This window comes from Haliaeetus albicilla, chromosome 11, assembly GCF_947461875.1.
Source record: "Haliaeetus albicilla chromosome 11, bHalAlb1.1, whole genome shotgun sequence".
Classification (NCBI taxonomy): Eukaryota; Metazoa; Chordata; class Aves; order Accipitriformes; family Accipitridae; genus Haliaeetus; species Haliaeetus albicilla.
Genome location: NC_091493.1, coordinates 17040285 through 17062729, shown reverse-complemented (window position 1 = coordinate 17062729; position 22445 = coordinate 17040285). Strand labels below are relative to the sequence as shown.

The window sequence follows — 22445 nt, the reverse complement described above, 5'->3', positions numbered from 1 at the left end:
TTCGATTGTTTCAGTTAACGTCATGAAATAGGCTTCTGTTCATTTGGGAGCTTAAATGTAGTAGAATGGAAAGAGCACTGTTTTTTCACTTAATATTGCTCTCCAATTATTATCTCTCCAGACTGTTTTACCTGCAAAAATATCTTAAGCTAGATATGCTAGCACATATTTTTGCCTGAAGAAAATTAAGATTTCACATCTTTATGTACGTAGTGCAACAAATTAACAATAACTAAATTTACCAATGAGCTAATTCCTTCTGATTTTTCTGTGAATATTGTCTTCAGCCTATGAAATCACCACATCACTGTTTGCTTTTGGTTATTTCTATACCATTCTAAAACAGTTGAGTACCTCACTAATGTAAAATCATTGATAGTTGAAACAAAGTCCCAACATTTTAGGTTTCATTAATGCTTGTTACCAAAACTGCCTTAATTATAGATACCTTGTTGCAATTTGCACTCATAATTCTGGGCTTCCAGGAAACTATATCCAAGTGGAATGTGTTGTATCCCAGGGTGTTTACCGTAGAAGATATTTGTTGCTTAAAAATAGTACACTGGATTTTATGCCCTGAGGAGCAGCACATGGACTTCAAAACACTTATGTAATTATTCTTTATTTCATAAGCTCTCAGAATGATAAATGAAATCAGAAATGACTTTGAAAAGCAAGGCCACTGATGACCGGTGCACTTAGCCAAGGTGTCTCTATGTTTGCTATGATGGATTTTGGAGTTTTATAACATAATAGATCACACACAAAAATGAATTTAAAGCAACATTAAAGTCACAAAAGCAAGGATATTCAGAATGGAGACTTCTGCTTTATCTTAATTTACCCTGTTGTGCCTAGTTGTTATACAGATCAGTAAGAGATGTTAGCTATTTTTATGCTATTACACAGAGATAGCAAGGTAATTTAATGGCAGTTTTAATTCCAACTGACTTCAGTTATTGTGGAGGAAAGAAAAAAAACCCAACACCTCAGTGTTACTTTGTTGTATCTTTCAATATGTATTATCATTAACTGTAGTTTAGTAGACTCTACTACACTAGTAGAAGTTCTCCTAAGGTTAAAGAAAGATAATTTGCCTATTAGATGTGTGCAGATGGTAATATCTTTATAATGTAGTATATGCTCCAAAGCCATGCTGGCTCCTTCTGAAACTTCAATACTTCAAAAGATGAGATTATTGCTCCTCTTGAAAATATATAAAGTTATAGAGACAGAATGTATGACCCAGATACAGTAGGAAAACTGTGATCAGAAAAAAAAGATTATTCTCTTATCAGCTGAATTTCTTGATGTATTTGGGAGTTTTGGACTAATTCAGTTACAATTACACCTACTGCAGAAAAAATAGAATAAAGTTCATAGTGCAATACTTACCTGCAAGTACTAGAGGGAGCTGAGGGAAGGAATCAAGACAGAGGAGGAAAAGAAGGGAGAAGGATGATGGTGAGAGCTTTCACTTGTGTTAGTTTGCTTGAATAGAGTCTCATTTGAAGCCAAGTCCCACTTACAGCATTCAAAATATAATGTCTGTGCATTATTAACTCTCTGTGCCCAACCACATACATTAGTATGCATATGCAAGTGTCTACTGTGTATTTAACGTAGAACATCTGAGTGTGCCCATGCACACTTGGGAAGGAAGCAGGTTAGTTTATTACAATGTGTCTTCAACAGAGTTATCAATTTGTTCATTGTTTTAGTATTATCTAGAGCAAGTCATACATACCTTCTTATGAAATGGATGCATACACTCTGCTCGTCTGGCAGAGTTTAATGTAAGACCTCTCCTTTCTTGATTTCCAATTCAAATGAATGCTGTTAAAATTACTAAAAAACATCGCTCTTGAAGACTATCTTAAGGGCACAACACAGCATTGAATCACATTTCTAAATAGCTTTCTTAACAGGACAGAGAGTAGGATGCACTGCGAACTGACTGAAACCTGTTCTTTAATTGGAATATTCATCTTATGTTTTTCGTTACCCTTTTTCCTTTGCCTCTCATGGATGGTTGTTGCTAATGCTCCCTTCCCTTCCCCTCCCCTCCCCTCCCCTCCTGGTGGGCCAGCCAACAGTTCCCTCTGGAGGCAGCATCATTATATCTGCCTAGTTCACTTAGTAGCAGATGGTGAAGAGCAGTAGAGCTGATACACTGCATTTCACAGAAACCAGGATCCTTCTGGTACCTCTGCAGCATACACAGACTTGCCTGATTTGAGACTGCGAATTCTTTATATGCCTCCCAAACTAGATTTCCTTGTTTGCTACTGTGTATGTCAGTGTAAGAGTGATTTTTATGATCTGCTCTGTTGCTGGACAGTGAAGAAACCACTCATCTCCAGCTTTCAGCTACTGGAGGATCTATTTCCCATTTTATTTCTATTTTTACCAAAAATTAAAAGAAAACAGCTCTGATGGTTTTCATTTTCACTGGTTGACAGGCTTTTCTTCCCCCTCCCCTTTTTCTAATTCCTGCTGTCTGCCAAAGGACAATCTGTTTGCTCTGAGACAGTTTAATGCATGCTGACTACCAGAGGCAGAACTTCCATTGGCTCTGTTACAGGGGTAATTTACACTTTAACAAGGTATTGTGACAAGGTGGTAATTATATTTTTATCACGTCATTATGACATTACCACCTGGAAAGGCATAGCTGATTAATTAGTGGCATATATTAAATTTATAACCCTAGAACTCTAAAGTTACCATACCTAAGTGGTGTAATTATGTTGAACTGTGGTGTGGCAGTGAATTGGAGGTGAAGATGCTGAGCATCCACCTATTGCAATAGGTTTAACGAGTGCCAGTAGAAGGCAGGGAGTTGCAGAGAAGTAAGTTTTTTTTTAAAAAAGAAATACTAAGGAAGAGGGTGAAGTCATTGAAATCTTGAAACCAAATCTAGTCAGATGGCAAGTTGCAAGGCTTCTTACATATATGTGTTGTTTAAAAAGATGTAATTTGGGAGCACTTTGATTTACACTAGTTCCTGCTTTTTATTTCATGGCTTTATTTTAGGTAGTTCACATGCATTTTGGTTCTTACAATGCAGCAATTTCTGCTGAACTTTTGGAGGCTTGGACTGGCCATTCTGAAGGCTACATCACCTGTCTGCAACTAATAGGAAGCACTGGTTTTGGCAGGATGGACTTTTCTTAGTCTTGTCTATATGCCCAGGTGTTTTATGTCGTTCCTCCTGGTTTACTTTTTTTCTCTTGCCCCTAATATTAGGAGATAAAGAAAAGAAATGAGGCTGGAAGCAATTAATGAAAATGTCCACAACAAATAGCTTGATCAAATGTGTTCCCATATCCCTATGCAGTGAATACAGACAGCATTATAAACCAAATCTATTTTTATCCAAATTATTGTGCTAAAGGTCAGAGCTCCAGTTTTGAATTGTTTTGATTTTCACTGTTTGTTGTGCTTTTCAAAGTCATATTTCCAAGTAACTCATGTTTTATTCTTCCCTTTCACTACAGAAAATGAAGTGACTACTTTCCCTGTGTTGGTGAGTGATCAGAGTGAAATTGTGGATACCAATGGAGCTGGAGATGCATTTGTTGGAGGTATTTCTTACCTCTTTCTCTTGTTTGGAGATTATCCTATTATTCTCTCTGTATAAAATCTACCTTTTTTTCATTCAACTGTCCTTCAGAATGAGCTTCACTCTTTTAGAGCTTTTCTCTGCATCCTGAAGTTATATGATTTAATTACATTCTGATTTTCAAAGGGAAAGTGTGTCCTATTACTTTAAAAATAATATGCCATTATGCTGTACTCCGGTCGTTTTCATGAGATTAATTGTATCTGTCAGATTGTTGCATAAACAAGCTGCATAAAGTACTATATAGTGTACAGAAATCCCTCCTGGCTTAAATGTTAACACATTGTTGTTCTTTAAAACAGGTTGTAGTGAATATTAAACAGTATGTTAATAAGTGAGCATGACGTCTTCTGATCATGTCAATTTTGGTAGAACATCTGCTTCCAATACAATTATTTGGACATCAGAAAAGAACATAAAGGGTTAATTTGTTAAAACAAACCCAGAAAATATCTGGCATTGCTTAATATCCATTTGCAAACTTACTATTTTTTTTGGCACAAGCTCTAAGGAAAAAAGAGGATGTTATGTCTATGCCTGTTTTAAAAAATGATTCAATATAAGCCAAAACCCAATCTAATCCAAAAGTTCTATCATTCATTGTAACCTTCATATATGTAGTTCTGTGATGCACTATTGCATCCTGAAGGCTCTAATATCCAATACGTAGTAGCTGTAAGGGGCTCCATTAGTCACTAATTTATTGGAAACATTACCAAAGAGACTTTATAAATAGAAGCGCAGGGCTCAGTCTTGTAGCTATGAAGAGGATAACAAGCAGTGTGTTAACAAATTAAAGCTTCAGAATTGTGTCCCGCTTCAAGAAAGTATTCAACATAAGTTTAATCTTAAGCATATGAGTAATTCCCTTCCTTACTTAATACATCACTTAAATCAATGATAAATTTTTGGTATATGCTTAAATCGGGCTGAAAATAGGAATGTTGTTACTCATTGCTTTGGTGCTTTCATGAATCAAAAAGGACAGAAATAGAGGGAAACATGTTGGGTCATGTTATTCATACACCTTTTAGTGTACACTTGTCACTCTCTATTGTTCCTAAATCACAAACGAGACTAAATTTGAACCAGTAAGTAACAGTGACTATAACATAAATAAGGTCTTCTTCAAGTGCTTGTCCTTATATACATGTGCTCTGTGTATCAGCTGTGCCAGTAAGCTGCTGTTCGGGGGCGGGGGGGGGGGGGCATGAAGATAAAAGGTCTTGCCTATTTTGTTTTCAGATCCTGAAAATCAAATAATACTGGATAGGGCCCAGGTGGGCAATATGGTAGACACCAACCAAGCTTTGCCTCAGCAGGAAGCAGCTTTTCATGTGTCTGCCATGTTTATCTCGGGTTGTATTTATTCTTGGTCTTCAGATTTTTTTTCTAAATCAGGACTCTTTTTTTTTTTTTTTTTTAATAATCCTACTTCTGTTCTTTCCTAGTTTAGCTGCAGGAAGACTATTGCAACTAAATAATCAGGCTTTAAGAACTGCCTGGTCTCTCATAACCCTTCCTCTTTAAATTATATCCTTTTCCCTGGTACTGCCATAGCTGCTGGTTTTCTGTAGAAGGGCTAAAATGTTGACTTTAGTAATTATTCAGAACACCCTGAATGGAAAGGCTGATATAAACCACAACATACTCAATTCCAGACTGCTACCTTCCACCAGCAGTGCAAGTTGTTCAGGCACATCCTGTCAGGCTGGTCTTGGATCAGTTGTGAGATTCCTTTCTCCAAGGGGAAAAGTGATGTGGAAAATGCTAAACTCCATTGCGAAGGAAGAAAAGAAAATAGGTGTTTTAAAAGATCAATTCCCCTTTGTCATTCTATGTCTGCTGAGATAATGTGTCTGGATACAGCAAGCTTCAGTGTATTTGGGGAATCTTAACAAAGGTCCTATATCACTGTTTATGGACGTACATTATTTTCCTCTATTCCCCCACAAATAGCACTGAGGCATCAGATGTTTTTTGTATGGAGCACAAGTGCAATGCAGTCCAGTGGTAGCGTGGCACTGTACAGTTCTCCCTTGATACCAGGGAAAGAAAGGACCACAGCTGTTTTCCCCTCTGTAATGGAAGTTGGGTCAGCAGTTGCAAATCTGTCTGAAATCTCATTGCGATTGGACACTTACCTGAGTACGTGAGCTTAGGTTCTTGTTCCACCATAGTTCTCTCTGCTGTGACTCAAAGCAACATGAGCTTTAGAATATCCATAGTTCTTCCATTAGCTTCTGAGATATCTTAGTTCTCCTCTGTCACCCCATAAATAATAAACTGGTCATTTATTCTCCTCAGGGAAGAGATTTTCCTGAGTTTAGTCCAGATGGGAGATTTGGGAGTCATAACAGTCTAGATACACGCCTGATTCTAGTCTTATATACTGTGGTCTCCTTCTTCATGCAGTCATTTCATTTTCCTTCCCATATGTAGGAAATAGGATACTGGACTGGATAGGCTTTGATTTGGTCTGTGTTTTATTTGAGGGAAATGTCTGTATTTTATCTATATCACACTTTTCATGTGTTTTCAAAGTACATATTTGCAACAGGAAAAGTTCTTTATTGTCTCCTTACTAGAAAGCCCTGTGCAGTGATGTTGGTAATACTACTCAACATATGTATCCTCTGTTGATTCTAGCATTGAGCCAGATGCAGTGTTATTGTCCTGACAGAATTTTTATAATGGGAAGGTTATATTCTCTTCAGTGTTTTTTCTAGCTTCTTTCTTTGATTGAGGTTTTTATCAAGTTGCAACAGTACATGTAATATTTTGATCTTAGTGTCCTTGTAGTAAAATGTTTCAAAATTCATCCCTTAACTAAAAAATGCACTCAGTGTTGTAATACACTCTTCTGGAAATGTAGTTCCTTTATTCAAACAGCAGAGAACAAGACTCCCATGGCAAAGCTTCCCATACTTCTCTGGGACTGGTATATTAACATGACTGAACAGTGGTTTTGTTGGAGCAAATATCTTGGCTGAGGGGAACGTGGGATATAATGAGAACTAACCCCATCAAGCAGGATTTATTTTACATTAGGAGGTCAAGTTTGTTAGACTCGATCATATTTTGAAAGGTCTTTCATGGAGGCACTCTCTTCCAGAGGTATAACTCGCAGATTGTAAGGAAATTCCTTCTCAATCATTATGCCAACTTGGCAAATCACTCCTCATGTGTTTCTCCATGTGAAAGTGGAAAATAAGAAATCTGTTGGGGTTTTTTTTTCTAGATCCTATCTAAGTAGTGAAGGTCTTGAAACCTTAAAGTCATTAAAAAGTTTAAAGACACAAAGTTTCTGGGCACTTGTAAGTCTGTGAGTTGATTCACGAGTTCAGCATTTCTGAACACGAAGCTGCTGGCCTCCAAGGAGAACTAGCTCAGTCCAACAGCTAGCAACAAGAAATAAACTGCATTCTTTAGCTGAAATGTGTTTTTATTAAGTTAGCACCAGGAATACCTCTGAATTTCTTGCCTCTTACTGCAGGCATCAAGTCATCTGCCACTCAGGCTGGTGCAATGCATGAATAAGAAACTGGCTTTTAAAGTTACTGCAGGTATCTTTATGCTAAAAACACTTCTCTAGACAACACCAACAGAGTTCTGCTTTTACTGCTTTCCAGCAGCACTGCTATGTTTTAGAAGTTAAAGCAGTAATTATTTACTTTGTAGCATCTCAGCACCTCTTGTGGATTTCGGGGGTACCACAGATTTTCGGTTATAAATCCCTGAAATACCCATAAATTAAAGTTGCAATTCCATCTCTGGCTTCTGATGACATTGACAAATCACCTGAGCTTTGCTGACATGGCTTATGTCACAAGAGTCCTCTTAATGGAATTACAGCCTTTGTTTGTAGAGTTTGGGGAACATTCTATTACTCATTAAATTAACATTTATTTATTACTAGTCAGCCCCAGTTTGAACCTTTGCAATAATGATAATCAAAGCATATTTAATGGCAATAAATAGATTGAAATATGGACAGTTTTACCATCTTATGCTTTCCTTTATGCCATCCTGCTCTCTTTAGCCAGAGTATGTCTGCCTTCTGTTTGGACTCCCCTTTGTCATCGCCACCGTAACTAATGAAAACAATAAGCATCTTTTCTGATAGTTACTGCCATTGTTCCCTGCTAAATCTCTCTCCTAGAATCTGTCTACTCAGTGGAACTGGGTAGAGAGTTCATAATAAATGAATAGGAGAAGGTGTAAAATCAATGTTTCTCCAGGTTCTGTCAATATAAATATATTGACTTAGTAATCTACTATGATTTAGTCACATACTGCATGAAAAGTACTGGAGTATGGAATGTAACTACAAATCATTTTAAAGTAGCGTGATGAAGCAGTGACAGAATGATCACAGCAAGTGTATATTTCTTATCACCATGCTATAAAGATGTTATATTATTCTCAAGGAAAAGAATTCAGATAGAAGGAGCTCTTCATGGAGCATTGTGCGGTGCCAAATACAAGCCGATAGCAATTTGCCTCTGTCGGTATCAAAGCTGAGGTGAACGGCTCAAACCACCTGTCAATTTAAAAATTGCATTGCCAGCTTCCATGTACCAAGAAATCTCATAAAGCTGCTAGCTATAGTTTGAAAGCTACATTCAGAATGTTTTTGGTGCACATGCTTACAGAATAAGTTCTCTCTCTCTCTCTCTCGTGAAACTTAGCATGAATCTTCTTATGAGATGACCAACTACTGTCTCAGCTATCAGAGAGCTACTCTGATAGAAGACATGGACAGCAACAAAAGAATTGTCATCCTTTATATGTGTCCTTGCATAGTGTGCCTCATGGCATCCTTATCTTTTCTTTAGAGACCACAGGGCTTAGTGGAGATACTTCCCTCCTTTTGTTTCTGTTTCTGTTGCCAAACTGGCTCAATAAAGCCGTTCCCTCATCCTTAATATAGAGGTTAATTCTAAACATTATTTTTCCATCTTAATCTAAATGCCTCTACAAATTAGATAACGACCTTGGACTCCTAAGAGTTTGCCTAAGGTTCATCACATCTTCAAATTTTAGCCTGCTTTCATGAGGTAAATGCAAATTATTTTCTATAGAGTGACATCCAGCTTTGATTTCAGAGCTAAGTAATATTTGGTGCACTTCTACATTATTGAAATGTTAAAATATTATCCTTAATGTGAAACATTCTTTAAATATATTATACATATACATACATGTATGTTTCTAAAAACACAGCACAAGAAATATAAATATAGGTTTGCAAAGAACCCATAGTGCAAAGAATAATTACTCATCATTACTCCTCCATTATTAAAAGTTTGGTTCAGAAACCTTTTTTAAAAAAGGTCTGGTTCTGTTTTCCGAACGCACTAGTATAACTTTGGAATACCTTGACTGAAGCCAGTGGATTTAAACAAGTATACTATTGATAAAAATGGAAACAGAATTGAATCCAGTATAATAATTCTTATGCTGTTGTTCTGCAGAATCTGTCATTTATGGAAGGAATCCAAGAATTTTTAAAATAAAAGATGATCTAGGTGGGATTTAACATGATCTGAGTTGGCCCTGCTTTAAGCCAGGGACTGGAGCAAGTGACCTTCAGAGGTCCCTTCCAACCTAAATTGTGTTATGGTCCTGTGAGTTCTAATCCTATAGGAATTAGGTTCACAGGTGCCATTTCCTGCTCCTCCGGAAATCCAGCCTCAGCCATCTTCAGAGGGCAGTGTTGGTGGCTAAAGAGTAGAAGCTGACTGAATTAAAAAATGAAGCTTATACAATGGGAATTCCATCTTCGCACAATACATCTGATACAGTTCAAAGGTAGACTGTATTCATGACTTTGTCTAAGTCCCTTATGTAATTCATGTGAAGGAATTGTGTGGGTGGAGGCATGTACACATGTGAGAAATGAAATAAGTTCTTATGGATAGTTGGTATATGGCTACACCAGGAGTGCTAAATGTGCCAAAAAGATCTGATAATGCCTTCAGCAGAGACAGATGATTTGAATGGTTTGTCAGAATACTAAATTATGAGTGAGCTTGTGACTATATTAAAAAGAAATTTCCTTAATGGATTTATAAGGCTCTTTAAGATTGTAGAAGAATCTGTTTTCACTAAAAACATTGCAGAGAAATTAAATATTCCTCTTATTTGTTGTATTTTCGTCTCTGTACGAATCTCTGTTGTAAGAGCTGCCCTCCTTCCAGTACTCGCCACCCCTAAAACTTTCTAGATTTGTTGAAATAGGAGTTGAAGGAACTAGGAATGGTTCTTTACCGAACAGCAGGAGTGTGATATCAGAAGCTACTTAATCCGCTTACAGTGGTCTTTAATTTGTATAAGGTTTTTATAATTGTTCAAGATACCTTGGGAAGTTGTCATCATTTTTTTTTCTGATATCAATCACATATGCATGTGCATGTAACTTGTTATGCCTGATTTTTGCTACAAAATTTAACTTCATGAGCGAAGAGACAAGGGGATACTGCTTTGAATTGTTTTGTCTTTTCTTTGAAGTAAAGATAAATGTTATAACAGAAATCAGCACTCCCTTAGTCTTAATTTATACAACATGGGTGGCTAATTGCCTCTGAGCAATCCTGTTGTTACTGAGATCATGGCTGATGAGATACAAAGCTTTGAAATAAAAATACCTTCTTAATGTCATCAGCATTTGACTGACAGCCTGTTTTGCCCATCTTTAATACTCCTGTTTGATAAACAGCATACATAAGTATAATAGCTGAGCTGCAGATAGGGCATCAATCTTTGCTTGCTAGGGGATAACCTGTCAACATGTTCATGACTTACCGCCCATGTGTTCTGATGGCATTTGTAACTCTCTCAGATAAACATCACATCTAAACCTAGGCTATTAGATGGCCACATTATCTCTGTAACCGACCTTCTACAAACTAGAAAATTACCAGATTATGTGTTCCTAGTTGGTTTTTCAGCTAGAGGCACATCATTATTCTGATCAATAGTGTAGCCAGTCACTAGTAATTTCAACATTAGTACTGGCACAATTTAGAAATTTGCCACAGTTTAAATTGCAGCTACTTAAACAAAACCATAAAAATAGATATCACTCAGGAAAAATATGGAATAATCCTGTTTTCTTTTTAATTCCCTTCTTCACTTTTTACCAATTTCCATTCAAAATTATTTCTTTGGAAATAATAAGCTCTTCTGTGCTGGCATTATACTTAAAACTGGTAGCAAGTATTGTCCAAGTATAATTTAATTGTGACCCAATCTGGTTTAATTGTTTTGTCTTATTTGCTACCCTCCTCTTGGTTTCTAACTGTTCATCTTAATTTTATTACATATGTGGTTTTTATCAAAATAGAGTAACTTGAATATGGTAGTTTGCATTTGCACCTATGCAATTTAAAGGCAATCCAGAAAAATGCATAGTAGAATTAATGTAAGGCAAAACATTAGTATACTTGCTGTCATTTTTTAGATAACATGTAGACGTGAGAGATCCATCACCAGGATGGATCAGTGTATGGAGTTAAAAACCCTTGGAAGTTTCTAATTAGACTGAAGCAAGACCTGATCCTTCTAGCGGCTGTGTCTCTTTTCCTGTCAGTGACACCATCAGTGTGAAGGGAGCCTCAGTACACAGCAAGAGGATTAATATTTTGCAAAATTGGGTTTTAAAAGGCCTCATTTACCTCACCATAAATTCAGTGACATTCTGGACAGGCTTTGTGAGAAATAAACGTTGAATAGGTTGCGTACTTTTTAAAAAACAAACCCACTGTGTTAAAAATAGATTTTCAAAACCAATTATAAAGTTCCAATTTTTGCTGTAATAGCTATGGGACAATTACAAATTGACTTAACGCCTCAAAGCAAATCATCACCGTTCAAAATACTTTGTCATGCCTACTATCCCTATCTTCATAACATTTCATTTTATGTTAATGTGTCATGTGTTAGAAAATCACGTAATGATAAAGAAAATGTTCATGTGGAAGGTTAGAAATTACTTTAATGAGTTATTATTACCTTGCTCGCAGACTGTTGGTAATATTTTTGTGTTATTTTAATGTATTCTGAGTAGAGACAGAGGCACTAGTCAGATTGCATCATCAAGAACATTCCCCTGGGAATCAGGGCAGGATATAGGCCCCTAAGAAATGATACATCAGATTAAGCTGATGCTGTATTTGCAGGACATACAACACACAATGAAATATAAAAATACACTGAAATATGTTATCTACTTCACGTCTAATATGACTTGGTGTGGTGTTATGGAGATTGACACAATGACCGTAAAGGTACTTCTCAGGCTGTGGGATTAGCTAGCAGGATCCTCACTCACTTGCAGCTGCCTCTGTTATATAATAGGATGGTGACATCTCCCATAATTTGTTCAATTCCGCCACACTGAAATGGGCTTGTGCTTGAAGTGGGAAGATGGCAAGGTTGCAATAAAAAAAGAAATAAAAGAAAAAACATGGTCGCAGTTGAAAGCAGTGGTAGTAGCAGTGCTTGTAGGTTGGTTTGACACTGATCTCCGACTCTACTTAAAGGGACATTACTGTTACTGGTGATCAGTAAATTATTAGTATCAATCCAGGACTGTAACAGATATTTAAAGAGGCAAAAGATATTAAATGCCACTGTATTAAAATAGGAGCATTATGAATAAAATGCCAGGGTAGGCTATTTCAGCCCACAAAAGTCAAGAAATTCATAGGCTGTCTAGCTACCGTATTCCCACTGCATTGAGTGTTGCTTTTTGATTCTCTTTGCATACTGCTGTTTTGATTGTGTGGAAGTATACCTGCAAAAAAAACCTTATTGAAAGATGGTCGGTCCGCAAACACAACTTCAAATCTCCTAGCTTTTGTGCATGTGAATCTCAACTATGAAGTTACATTCACATAGCCTTTTTTGTACTTGAAAATGTTAAAAACTGAATAGAGGATAGTACATAGTATTCCATTTTGTTATGCTTAGAATTTCATTATTTCTACATTAAATTAGTGGAATTCTCTTCCTCTTATCCCAAGCAGTAGGTGTAGTAATCAGCACCATTTAATGTCAATACAACAGATCTGTTTTGAGGCTCAGAAAATTTCCTCAGGTACCAACAACAGAAAGCTTATTTCATTCTGCTGTCTCAAAAATGGCTAAGGAGAATTTTAGCTTTTGAAGAACACTTCTAGAAAACCTTCTAGGCAATGTTTTTAGGAAAAACAAAGAGAAACATCAACCTGGAAAGTATTTTTTTTCAGATAGTTAGAGAAGATGCTTTCAATGAAAATACCTGTATTTGGTTTGGCATATACAGTGCCTTGAATATTCGTTGTAAGCTTGGAGGGTGGTTTTTTTTAATCAAATGTTTCCCCCTGATCCTGGCTGTTGGAGACAAGCCCAAAGCCACCAGATTCTCATCCTAAAGGGAATTTTCCAAAGTTCATCATGTGGACTTAAAAACACAAAATAGGACCAAACCATCAGAAGTTATAACCTTGTTATCAGTTTCCTCCATCACATCTTTCTTGGAGCATATTGTAGTTTGCAGTGATTCTTTTCTTGAACAATAAGATGTGCTGGGGAGTTTAACAGAGGTGATATGCAACAGGCTATAAATAGAGTCCACTGCAGATGATTAATGTGGAGGGTGTCACAGTATAAAATAATTAAGCCTCTACTCCAGCTTTGGGCTGTTCCCTCTTCAAAGGATGGACAGTACTCAGTCAAGGCATAGACCAGCATAGGCCAGTGATACGAAAACTCCCATCAATCTCAGTAGGCTTCAAATCAGGATTTAAGTTTTCTCCATCCATTGCACAGCCTTCAGGACCAAACCACTATAGAGTTGCAACCACTGTTCCTACTTGCACAAAGGCATCAAAGAAACAAGTCTGCTAATTTTCCTTAGAGAGAGTCTCTGATGACCTCAAGCATCTGTACAGAACTTGGGAAGTACGATGACACCTTATTCTATAAGCTGCAGTGAGCTGGCCCAGTAGGTCCAAACAGTGGTAATCATATATGCAATGCAATAAAATTATTCAGCCTTGAGTAACTAATTCCTAATGGAATAACAGGAATATAGTGGAGTTTTATTTCTTTTTTTTTATTGTCACATTTTTGCAGGAATCTTTCATTAACTTTTTCCACAGGTAATGGTTTAAAGCATTAGAGTCTGAACTCTTTTTTGCTTTGTGTATTCAATACCTCCTCTCCATTCCAGGAAAAGGCTGCTAAACAGAAAACACTCCTTTCTCTTATTCATAGTTGTCTAGTAAATGCAAAGTTGTATTATTTGCATGTGTCCATAAATGACTGTATAACCTCAGGCTAAGGAAGACATACACCCATCTGAGTGATCCTTACAGAAATTCGATGCATTCACAAAATGTGTCCGTAAATATAAAGAAAACAAGAGGGATAGGGACAGCAATACCAATACTCACTGCTTTTCTTGAAGACGTGCTTGGTTTAGTATTCATGCTGGTGATTAGAAAATAAAAAGTTTGTGTAAGAGGGTTGTACATAGACAGTGAAATGCATTTAGCATGTGACCATTTGATAAATAAAGTAAATATAGACTTCCGAAACATTTTATTCATGATCTCATGGTTTTGTCATTCTCTGGAAGTAAAAATATTGACATTTACCAGACTGTTTGTTCCAGCTTTCTGATCTCCTGCAGTTTATTTTTATAACAACCTCATCGATGAGCCTCTTACTCAGCTCTCTAGGTTTAACTGAGTTGAGTCGATTTGTTACCACAGCTTCAAGGAGCTGTTACAGAACAAGCGAGACATCCTAATAAAGCTGTAAATGTGTTTACTCAAACATGGTATTGATTTTACTTGGAGAGGGAGAAGCTAGTGCTTAGCATGGTGTCAGGGAGGATGAATTTAACTGCAGTTTTTTCATTGTCATCTGTCATGGTTGTGAAACACTAAGTGAAGCCACAAGAGGATAATTAGAATTGCCAGAAATTTAGCCCCTAAAATCAGTTAACCACTTGAGATTTTTGTAGTTTAATTAGTTTTTATTGAAACTTTCCTCCAGTGGTATAGTCAGGAAGGGTTTTCTAATGTTCTTTTCAGTGAGAGTGAGATTTTGAGGTTGCCACTTGTTAGATATACATCTTAAATGACTGTTTTTCTGAAAGGGTTGGTAACCTTTTTTCTCTCACTTGTAATTAGGCTGGCACTACAGTTCTGTAGAAGCACAGAGCCATTTCATTTTAAAAGAGAGGGAAAAACACTTGTTTGTACACATATACATTTGTAGATGATAACATATATGTGCATGTGTGGAATAATGCACACATTTTCTCTATATATTTTGAGAGAGAAAGTGCTAAGGTGTGTGAAGGTTGAAAGAAGTATAGTGTATTTGAAGATGCTTATATTTAATTTGCCTTATATACTGTAAGTCTAATGTGTCAGACCACAGTGCCAAAATACATGAAAACAGAAGCCAAATCCCACCCTTAATCAAAAACGTTTCCATTTAGAATAGCCAGCATTCAGTTTGATAGCAACGGGCAGGGCCTCTGGCTTACCACAGTTCTTGGCTGTAATACCCACCATCTGCCACAAAATTAAAAAAGGAGAAACCTCAGCATGTTGACGTACGGTCGTTCAGCGACTATATTGCAGAATCATCTGATGCCAACATCTTTTGCAAAATCTAGGTTGGCTGGCTGGCTCTTGGCACCAGCATTGTTAACCACCTGATTACAAGTGACCAGACTGGTGCTACCACAACATTAACCCACTCCAACAGTGCTAAAAGACATCCAAAAAAGCCTCAGTCATATCAGCTACAAGGCTTTAAATTGCTAGGGTAATGTTTCTTGAAAACTGCATCTTCCCACACTGCTGGCCTGGAAAGCCAGTGGGATCACATAAAAATAGATGAGCGTTTGAGCAACTGTGATAAATGCTGTATATGAACGAGAGTGTGAAAAGGTGCTTGCAACTGTCCCCCATGGTGGAATAACACCATTTTAAAAAAGGCAGTTCACAAATTAAGCTGTAGAAACTTTAAATACAAAAAGAGGAGGCAGTTCAGCTGTTCATGATCCTTTCTGTGGCTGGGACAATTTTGCTGGTGAATGGCCTGGCTAGCGTGGATTATATTAGGTGCTTCAGGGTTCAGCTGGAAGAGGAGGATTGTCTGGGAACATCACATAGCAAAAAGGTTTTGAGGGGCTCTGACTCAGGGTCAGCTTGTAATTGTTTATAATTAATGCATTTGATAATTGCTTTTTTCTGCTTTTCTCTCTTGCATTTAAAATAGTACATTAATTTTGCCTTGGGCTTTTTATAAAGGTTGGAAGTGTGAGAGAAACTGCAGAAAGACGAGTAGTGGGGGAGCTGGGTGTCGGAGGCTATAAACGGATTTCCAGCCAGCATTAGTAATTAACAGTCATTAAAATTAATTGTCAAGTGTACAATTTGAAATGAAACATTTGGCTTCACTATGAGCTGTTTTTAAGTGTTGTTAAACCATTACTGAAGCAGACCAGAACTGTTTTTAAATCTCTGCTATTAGACTCCCACATTCCTATCCAACTGCACTAGCGCTAGGTGTTCATTCAGAACTACCACTGATAATCTGGAAACAAAACTTTCAAAGAAATTACTGATTTCAGTTAAATTGCCTCTGAAATGTCTATTTTGCTGGGCACAAGAAAATGAACTTGGTTCTCCTTTAATGTTTTTTAAGTGCTACTCAGCTCTTAGAAGTAACAAAGTAAAGACAACTTTTGTGTCAGTCAGTGGACAGTCTTGCTGGTCTTTTCAGACTTACATTGACATTTGGTTGGACTCGATGATCTTGAAGGTCTTTTCCAACCTAAGTGATTCTATGATTCTATGATCCCCAGGGAGATTTGAGCTGATTTTAGTGAGGGCTTTGGTTTGGGTCTGGATTTTGAGGCTCAAGGACCACTTGTGGCACTTGGCTTACAGAACTTATCATTTAGCGGTAAGCACAAAAAGGAAAAAAGCAACTTGACTTTTCCATCCCTCATTCTGTTTGCAGACCTAGCAATTATAAACATTGTCTTTGAGCGTATGTAGTAAGGAGGCTGGAGATAATAAAGATTAATGCTCAGTTATTTCAGGCACACTTTTCAGAGCAAAGTGATGTCAGAGACACTTTACTGAGCAGAAAAGAAATAATTATGGGCCAAAAATAGCTATTGGTGTCTTATAATCACTTCTATCATCTGGAAATGCAAATACGTTTTGTACCACTCTAAGGTTTAAAGCCGCTTTTGAAGCAAAGTTGTCTTTGCTTTCTAGGAAGATGCTGAATAAGTGGGATGAACTGGACACAGTTCCAAACAAGTTCTTATCCTGACTAGGTACAACGTCGTTACTTGGCTGTCCATGCCTGTGAGGGACAAAATGCATCCCAGTCTACTCTGAAAGCTTACCGAGATGGCTAATTACAGTAAGGTGGCCTACTAGATATCCTGCAGCTGCCATTTCTCTTACTCCACCAACAATAAATGCTTTGGATGTCAGGGCAGGAGGCAGACAAGTAGGAAAGCCTTGAGTTTGGTTCTCGCCTTTGTCTTCTAGTGTTAAGAGAGTGGTACACAATGAATGTAACACCATCCACAGCTTCAGCAGTGTAGAAATGCTAGTGCAGAATAGCTGCAATTAGAAGATGGTAGACAGTATTGCCTGAAGTTGTTTTGGTGAAATATTTGAAGTGAGGTTGCCTTGTGTGGCCAAAATGTACTACTGCTTTCGGTGCTCCATTCCAGTGATAGTCAGGAACCAGTTCAGGCCATGGCAGAAGTTAAAATAGTTGCTGAGCTACTTTAGTATGTGCCAGGATGATCTAGTTCTGTGATCCCAGGCCCATGATACAGGATCAGAGTTCAGTCCTGGCTTTTCTGTCTGTGAAATTGTAGGAGGAGTGTGAAGTCTGAAGCCATGTTCACTTATCTTCTTGCATTTCCAGTCATGGTCACTTGAAAGAGATTACAGCCTTCAACTGCTTATCATCTTCCCTCCACCGCCTTGCTCGCTGGTAGAGCTGTTTGAGTACTCACTAACCCACTTCAGTTTAAATCAGCTGGGTTAGCAAAGATCTACTATTCAACAGCTTACTCTTTAAACTAATCTGGCTCATTTTGACAGTGTATCAGGTTATTCAAGCAGCAAAGAAGAATGGTGAAAAACAGATGGGGCAGTAACTTCTTCAGCTGGAACTCCAAGATTTGAGTCCATGCCTTGAGAGTATGAATCATGGGGTTTGCATCACAGTACCTTATACACTGGAGAAGGCAAACTCTGAATTATATTCTGACCATGTTGCTTTTTACTGCATTAACTAAAAAGAACATTCTGCAGCACAGCAGCCAACCTGATAGAGGTCTTTGTTTCTCTGCTCAAACAACAGTGCTTTCTGGTGTTCCCTTGGGGTCTGCTTTGCCAACTGCCTAGTCTTAGTACGCGATGTAGTTCTGTATTTGTGATATGTGTGTTTGTATTGTCATTCGATGTGGTATTGTGTCAGATACTGCTATTTCTATTTCATCTATGAGACACATACCTTTTAAGAGAAACTCAACAGACAAGAGAATGGTTTGAGGGCAAACTCCCCACTGCAGTTTCTACATACCTCATATCTGACAGCTGTACTTAATGTCATTTCTCCACCACTCTGAAATCACACAGATCTCTCATTTCTATCACCAATTAGAACAGGATGTTTTTTCACCTGATTCTGCTTTCACTTAGATCAGAATAAATTAAGTAGCTTCACTGAAGACAAAAGATACATACTAGCTTGAAACTACAGTGAGCCTGGGAGGTGATGACAGTGTCTCTCAGTCTAGTTGGTATTGAAAAATAATTCAGTTTTATGGTCCTTTGCTCCTTGGATTTTCTCATCTTCATTTATGTTTGATGCCTTGATCATAAACATAGAAGACAGTTGTTCTTTTTTGTATAAATCCCTCTCTGAATTCATGCTCTGCACAAAACCTAGCCTCGTGTTTGCCTTTGGAGGCCTGCCCAGTGCATCTTCGATACTTACTGAGTCAGAAATGGACTGTCTTAACAGCCTCGTTTTACATACAGTTACAACTTGCTTTCAAGTTTTAACCACCCAGAAGCACACTGGCAAGCTCCTGCCTCCCAGGCAGTTTGAATTTAATGATTGACATTCTCCACATATCCAAGAAAGTTTCTCCGAAGAATGCATGTTAATTTAATGGAGAGCAGACCATTTTCATCTCGTTATTCAGAAATGGTCTGATTTCTGCCAGGCATGCTGTTTGAATTTCTCAACTGTTACGCAACTATTACAGCTGGACCGCCCTGCCTCAGTTGTGTTGTCTGTCATCCTCTGACTGCCATCGGTGATAGCACTCACAGCACAATTTCTTCCTGTTTCAGATTCTCATCTTTGTATACTGAAAACTCCTGTCTTCTCCACTTGTGCTTAACTTTTGTTGGTGAAGCAGTCATTTTTTCCTAGCTAGTGTCAGTCAATATCTGTGAAATTCCAGCTAACATGTAGTTCTATAGAAAAGTATTGATGTCAGAGATATACGAGTTTTCTACTCGTTGTCAACTAAAATGCCTACTTTTTATGGCCTCCCTATTCCAGTGAAAAGGACTTGATTTATAGATTTAGTAGTTTCAAACTCTTCCACCATTCAGTGCAGTTTAGAGAAAACTATATATCAACTAGGCTTCTTTTCACTATCAGTCATGACCAAGAAGCCAAGATAGATCTTGGTAATTCATGAAAATGGGGTCTTTTGCTCACCAGTATTATCCTTCTTTAATCTAACCTTATTTTTCATGTTTTACATGATTTTTAATCTTCAAGGAGCAGACATTATTGCAAAGGATAAAATACTTTTATCATCTTCTAAAAAATATGCTCTAATGTGCCACAGAAGGAAATACTTAGAAAAGGAGCACAGGTTAAATGCGAGCATCACAATATGATGTAGAGTCTTTGTTTCAATAGTAACCAAGCTGAACAGAGAAAGTGTATTTGAAAGCCAGCTAGCAAAACATATAATCTTTGAATCAAAATTTCTAATATGTCAGAAATTGGTACCTAAGAGCTACATAGTACTTATGAGAGACATGGTTTCAAGACTAGATTTGTACTGTCAAGGCCCAAGGCCTGTCAGAGCATGACACAGGAACTTGAAATGGTGGATGAAAGCTTTAAAAAGAACATGTTTCAGCTTGCTAGAATTCTGATTTTCCTGGGCAAGTCTCACTTTCCTTCTGTGATTGGATGAGGAAGAGAGATACATCTGAAACATTAAAAACAGGATAAAAGTGAATAAAATATTACCTCTAGAATGACAGAGTGGAGTTTTAAATTATAAGATACTAAGTTTACTTTTCACATCTTGAAAACCTCTTCCAAATTTAAAATACATGTTTCACCTCTGCCATAAGTTCTGTCATGCTTTCGATCACAATAGTTTCAGCCAAGACAAAATGTTTCAGAAATGAAGGACTCATTTCTGATGCCACCAAAATTTCTGATGCCACTTGTACTTAACTTTTTCAAGTACCTATGAATAATCTCCTTTTTAGGACTCTCTGCTTATATTCATTTAAAGAGGTGCTCTGGTTTTCAAAACACTCAGGTCCCAGTGATTTCTGGTTTTCTAAGCCATGCATGCTAGGGCTTTGTTAGCTAAAGCAGTTAACCAAGTGCCCTGATTCTGAGAGCTGCTTGGTTCTCCATACAGTTTGCTGTTTACGTAGGTGTCTACACATGCTAAGAGGTACCCTCTGTTTCCAAAGTCTTAGGTTAAATTTCCTGTAATCAAGGGCAACAGATGTCATCTACCTTTCCTCATCAGGTAAAAATATCTCACCTGCTTTTCATTGTGAACACCTGTAACTGTAAATATAGATAAAGTTTAATTGTTATATGCCTTTCTTTTTTTGAGAAAAGCTTGCAGAGGTACAGTTGTGTGGGGCTGTAGCTGTAGCCAGTATAAACGAAAGGAGCTCTCCTCAGCAGGGAAAACTGCTGCTTTGTTTTTAAAATGGTATTTGAGGAATCGGGGGTTCTCTCTGGAAAAGAGAGCAAGAACTCTGGTAAAATCATTTTGAGGGCACTAATAGAGATCAGTCTTGATAACATTTAATTTACCTGAAGCTACCAAATGGAGACTTCAGGTAGAAATAACAGCAGCAGCACTCCAACTCAGCAGGTCACTCAAGCGCAATACTTAATTTAAACTAGCCGGGCTACCTGTGTACATACAATTGGGCCAGTATTTCAGTGCTTTGCCCTGTGACAAACTGATACACTCAGAAAAAGTAGTCTAACCATTTTCTTCCATCTCTTTCTCTCCCACTTTGTTCCGCAGGCTTTCTCTCGCAGCTCGTCTATGACCGGCCAGTGACTGAGTGCATCCGGGCTGGACATTATGCAGCCAGTGTAATTATCAAGCGTTCAGGTTGCACCTTCCCAGAGAAGCCTGACTTCCACTGATACTGGTGAATTGGAGGGATCAAGAGTAACTCCCATGTTGCCATGGGATTGCTGCCTAAATTTTTCCTCCTTCCCTTTCCTCCCCTTTCCAATTACCTGCATCAACGCTTCTGTACTTCTGCTCATTGTATTCTAAACAAAATATATATTTCTATGGTGTTTTCCTTTTCATACCACTACACTGTCTCAGTAGTCTTACCTTTTGGAACCAGTGCTAAGTGAAGCTTATTCTCTCATCCATCAGGAAAAATTGTTCTATTTACACAGTTTATATGGAAGTCCCATGTAAATGACACTGCTGATTAACACCATTATAATACTTCTGTTGAATTATCTACTTTGTATCCAGCTCTGGCCAAATCCTACTCAACTTACGTGAAATCAACAGACCTGACTTTATTTGTCACTTAACGTTATAAACCAGGAATTGTTCTTTCTATATAGTGGAGTCACACTAGTGTAAAGAGCAGTGTAAATGTCCCAAGAATTTCCTTACATACTTGAGTGTACAAGATCTGGCCATCACATCCAGCCCAGCTTCCATGAAAGTGAATAGCTATGTTGTCAGTAATTCAAGGACCTGATCCAAAGCTGATGTCATGCATTCAGTCGTCTTGCACTGATGGCAGTAGCTTTGGGTCTGGCACTATGTGAGAGCAGGGTCTGGCCACTCTACGTACAGTCACATTCATCTGTCAGGTGAGCTGGCAGATAGGTACTTTCAGTGATTTCAGGGCAGATGCATGAGTTGATGATGATCATAAACATACAGATAGAGCCTATCTCCTCCATGTGAGCTTTCTAGAGGCTGTATTTAATTAAGGTACACATAGTGAAAATGAGGTACAGAAATATTTATGCAGGATATATTGACAGGATATGCCAAACAGAATCTCTGAAACGCACATTTTTAAACTTTTAATTTACTTTGGATAACTAAGCAATATGGTGGATTTTGTTTGTATTTACAGTATTCGAAGAGGTGATCTGACACTGCATTCATTACTTTGCTATGTAATTTGATACTGATAAATAAAAAATTGTCATACAGTAACTCCCAGTTTTGTATTGGTATGTGTCCAGCTTTCCTCCACATATCATACTGAAATGGGAACAGGAAATGGGTGCTTAACACACAGTACATGCTAGATCTCAGCATTTTCTATGTGACTTTCAGTGTGCAGGTGGGTGTTCAAGGGTGATCTCAGCAGTAAGGAAGGGAAGGAACAACAGTTTGGCATTTATACCACAGGAGAGATGAAAAATTAATGGCTAGGGTTCATCAAAGAATGTTAAGTCAGTGCGGGCTTTGCACTTTACTGCATTG

General features: G+C 37.7%; 1 protein-coding gene across 2 annotated transcripts in view; it reads left to right on the top strand.

Moving 5' to 3' along the window:
- ADK (adenosine kinase) overlaps nt 1-22172 on the top strand; it is a 298584-nt gene extending 276412 nt beyond the window's left edge. For both annotated transcript variants that reach the window (XM_069796300.1, XM_069796301.1), the window contains exons 10-11: nt 3501-3587; nt 20994-22172. In XM_069796300.1, coding sequence (XP_069652401.1) covers nt 3501-3587; nt 20994-21118 — 212 coding nt within the window. In that variant the 3' untranslated portion in view covers nt 21119-22172. The remainder of the gene's footprint in view (nt 1-3500; nt 3588-20993) is intronic.
- The last annotated feature ends 273 nt before the right edge of the window (nt 22173-22445 follow it).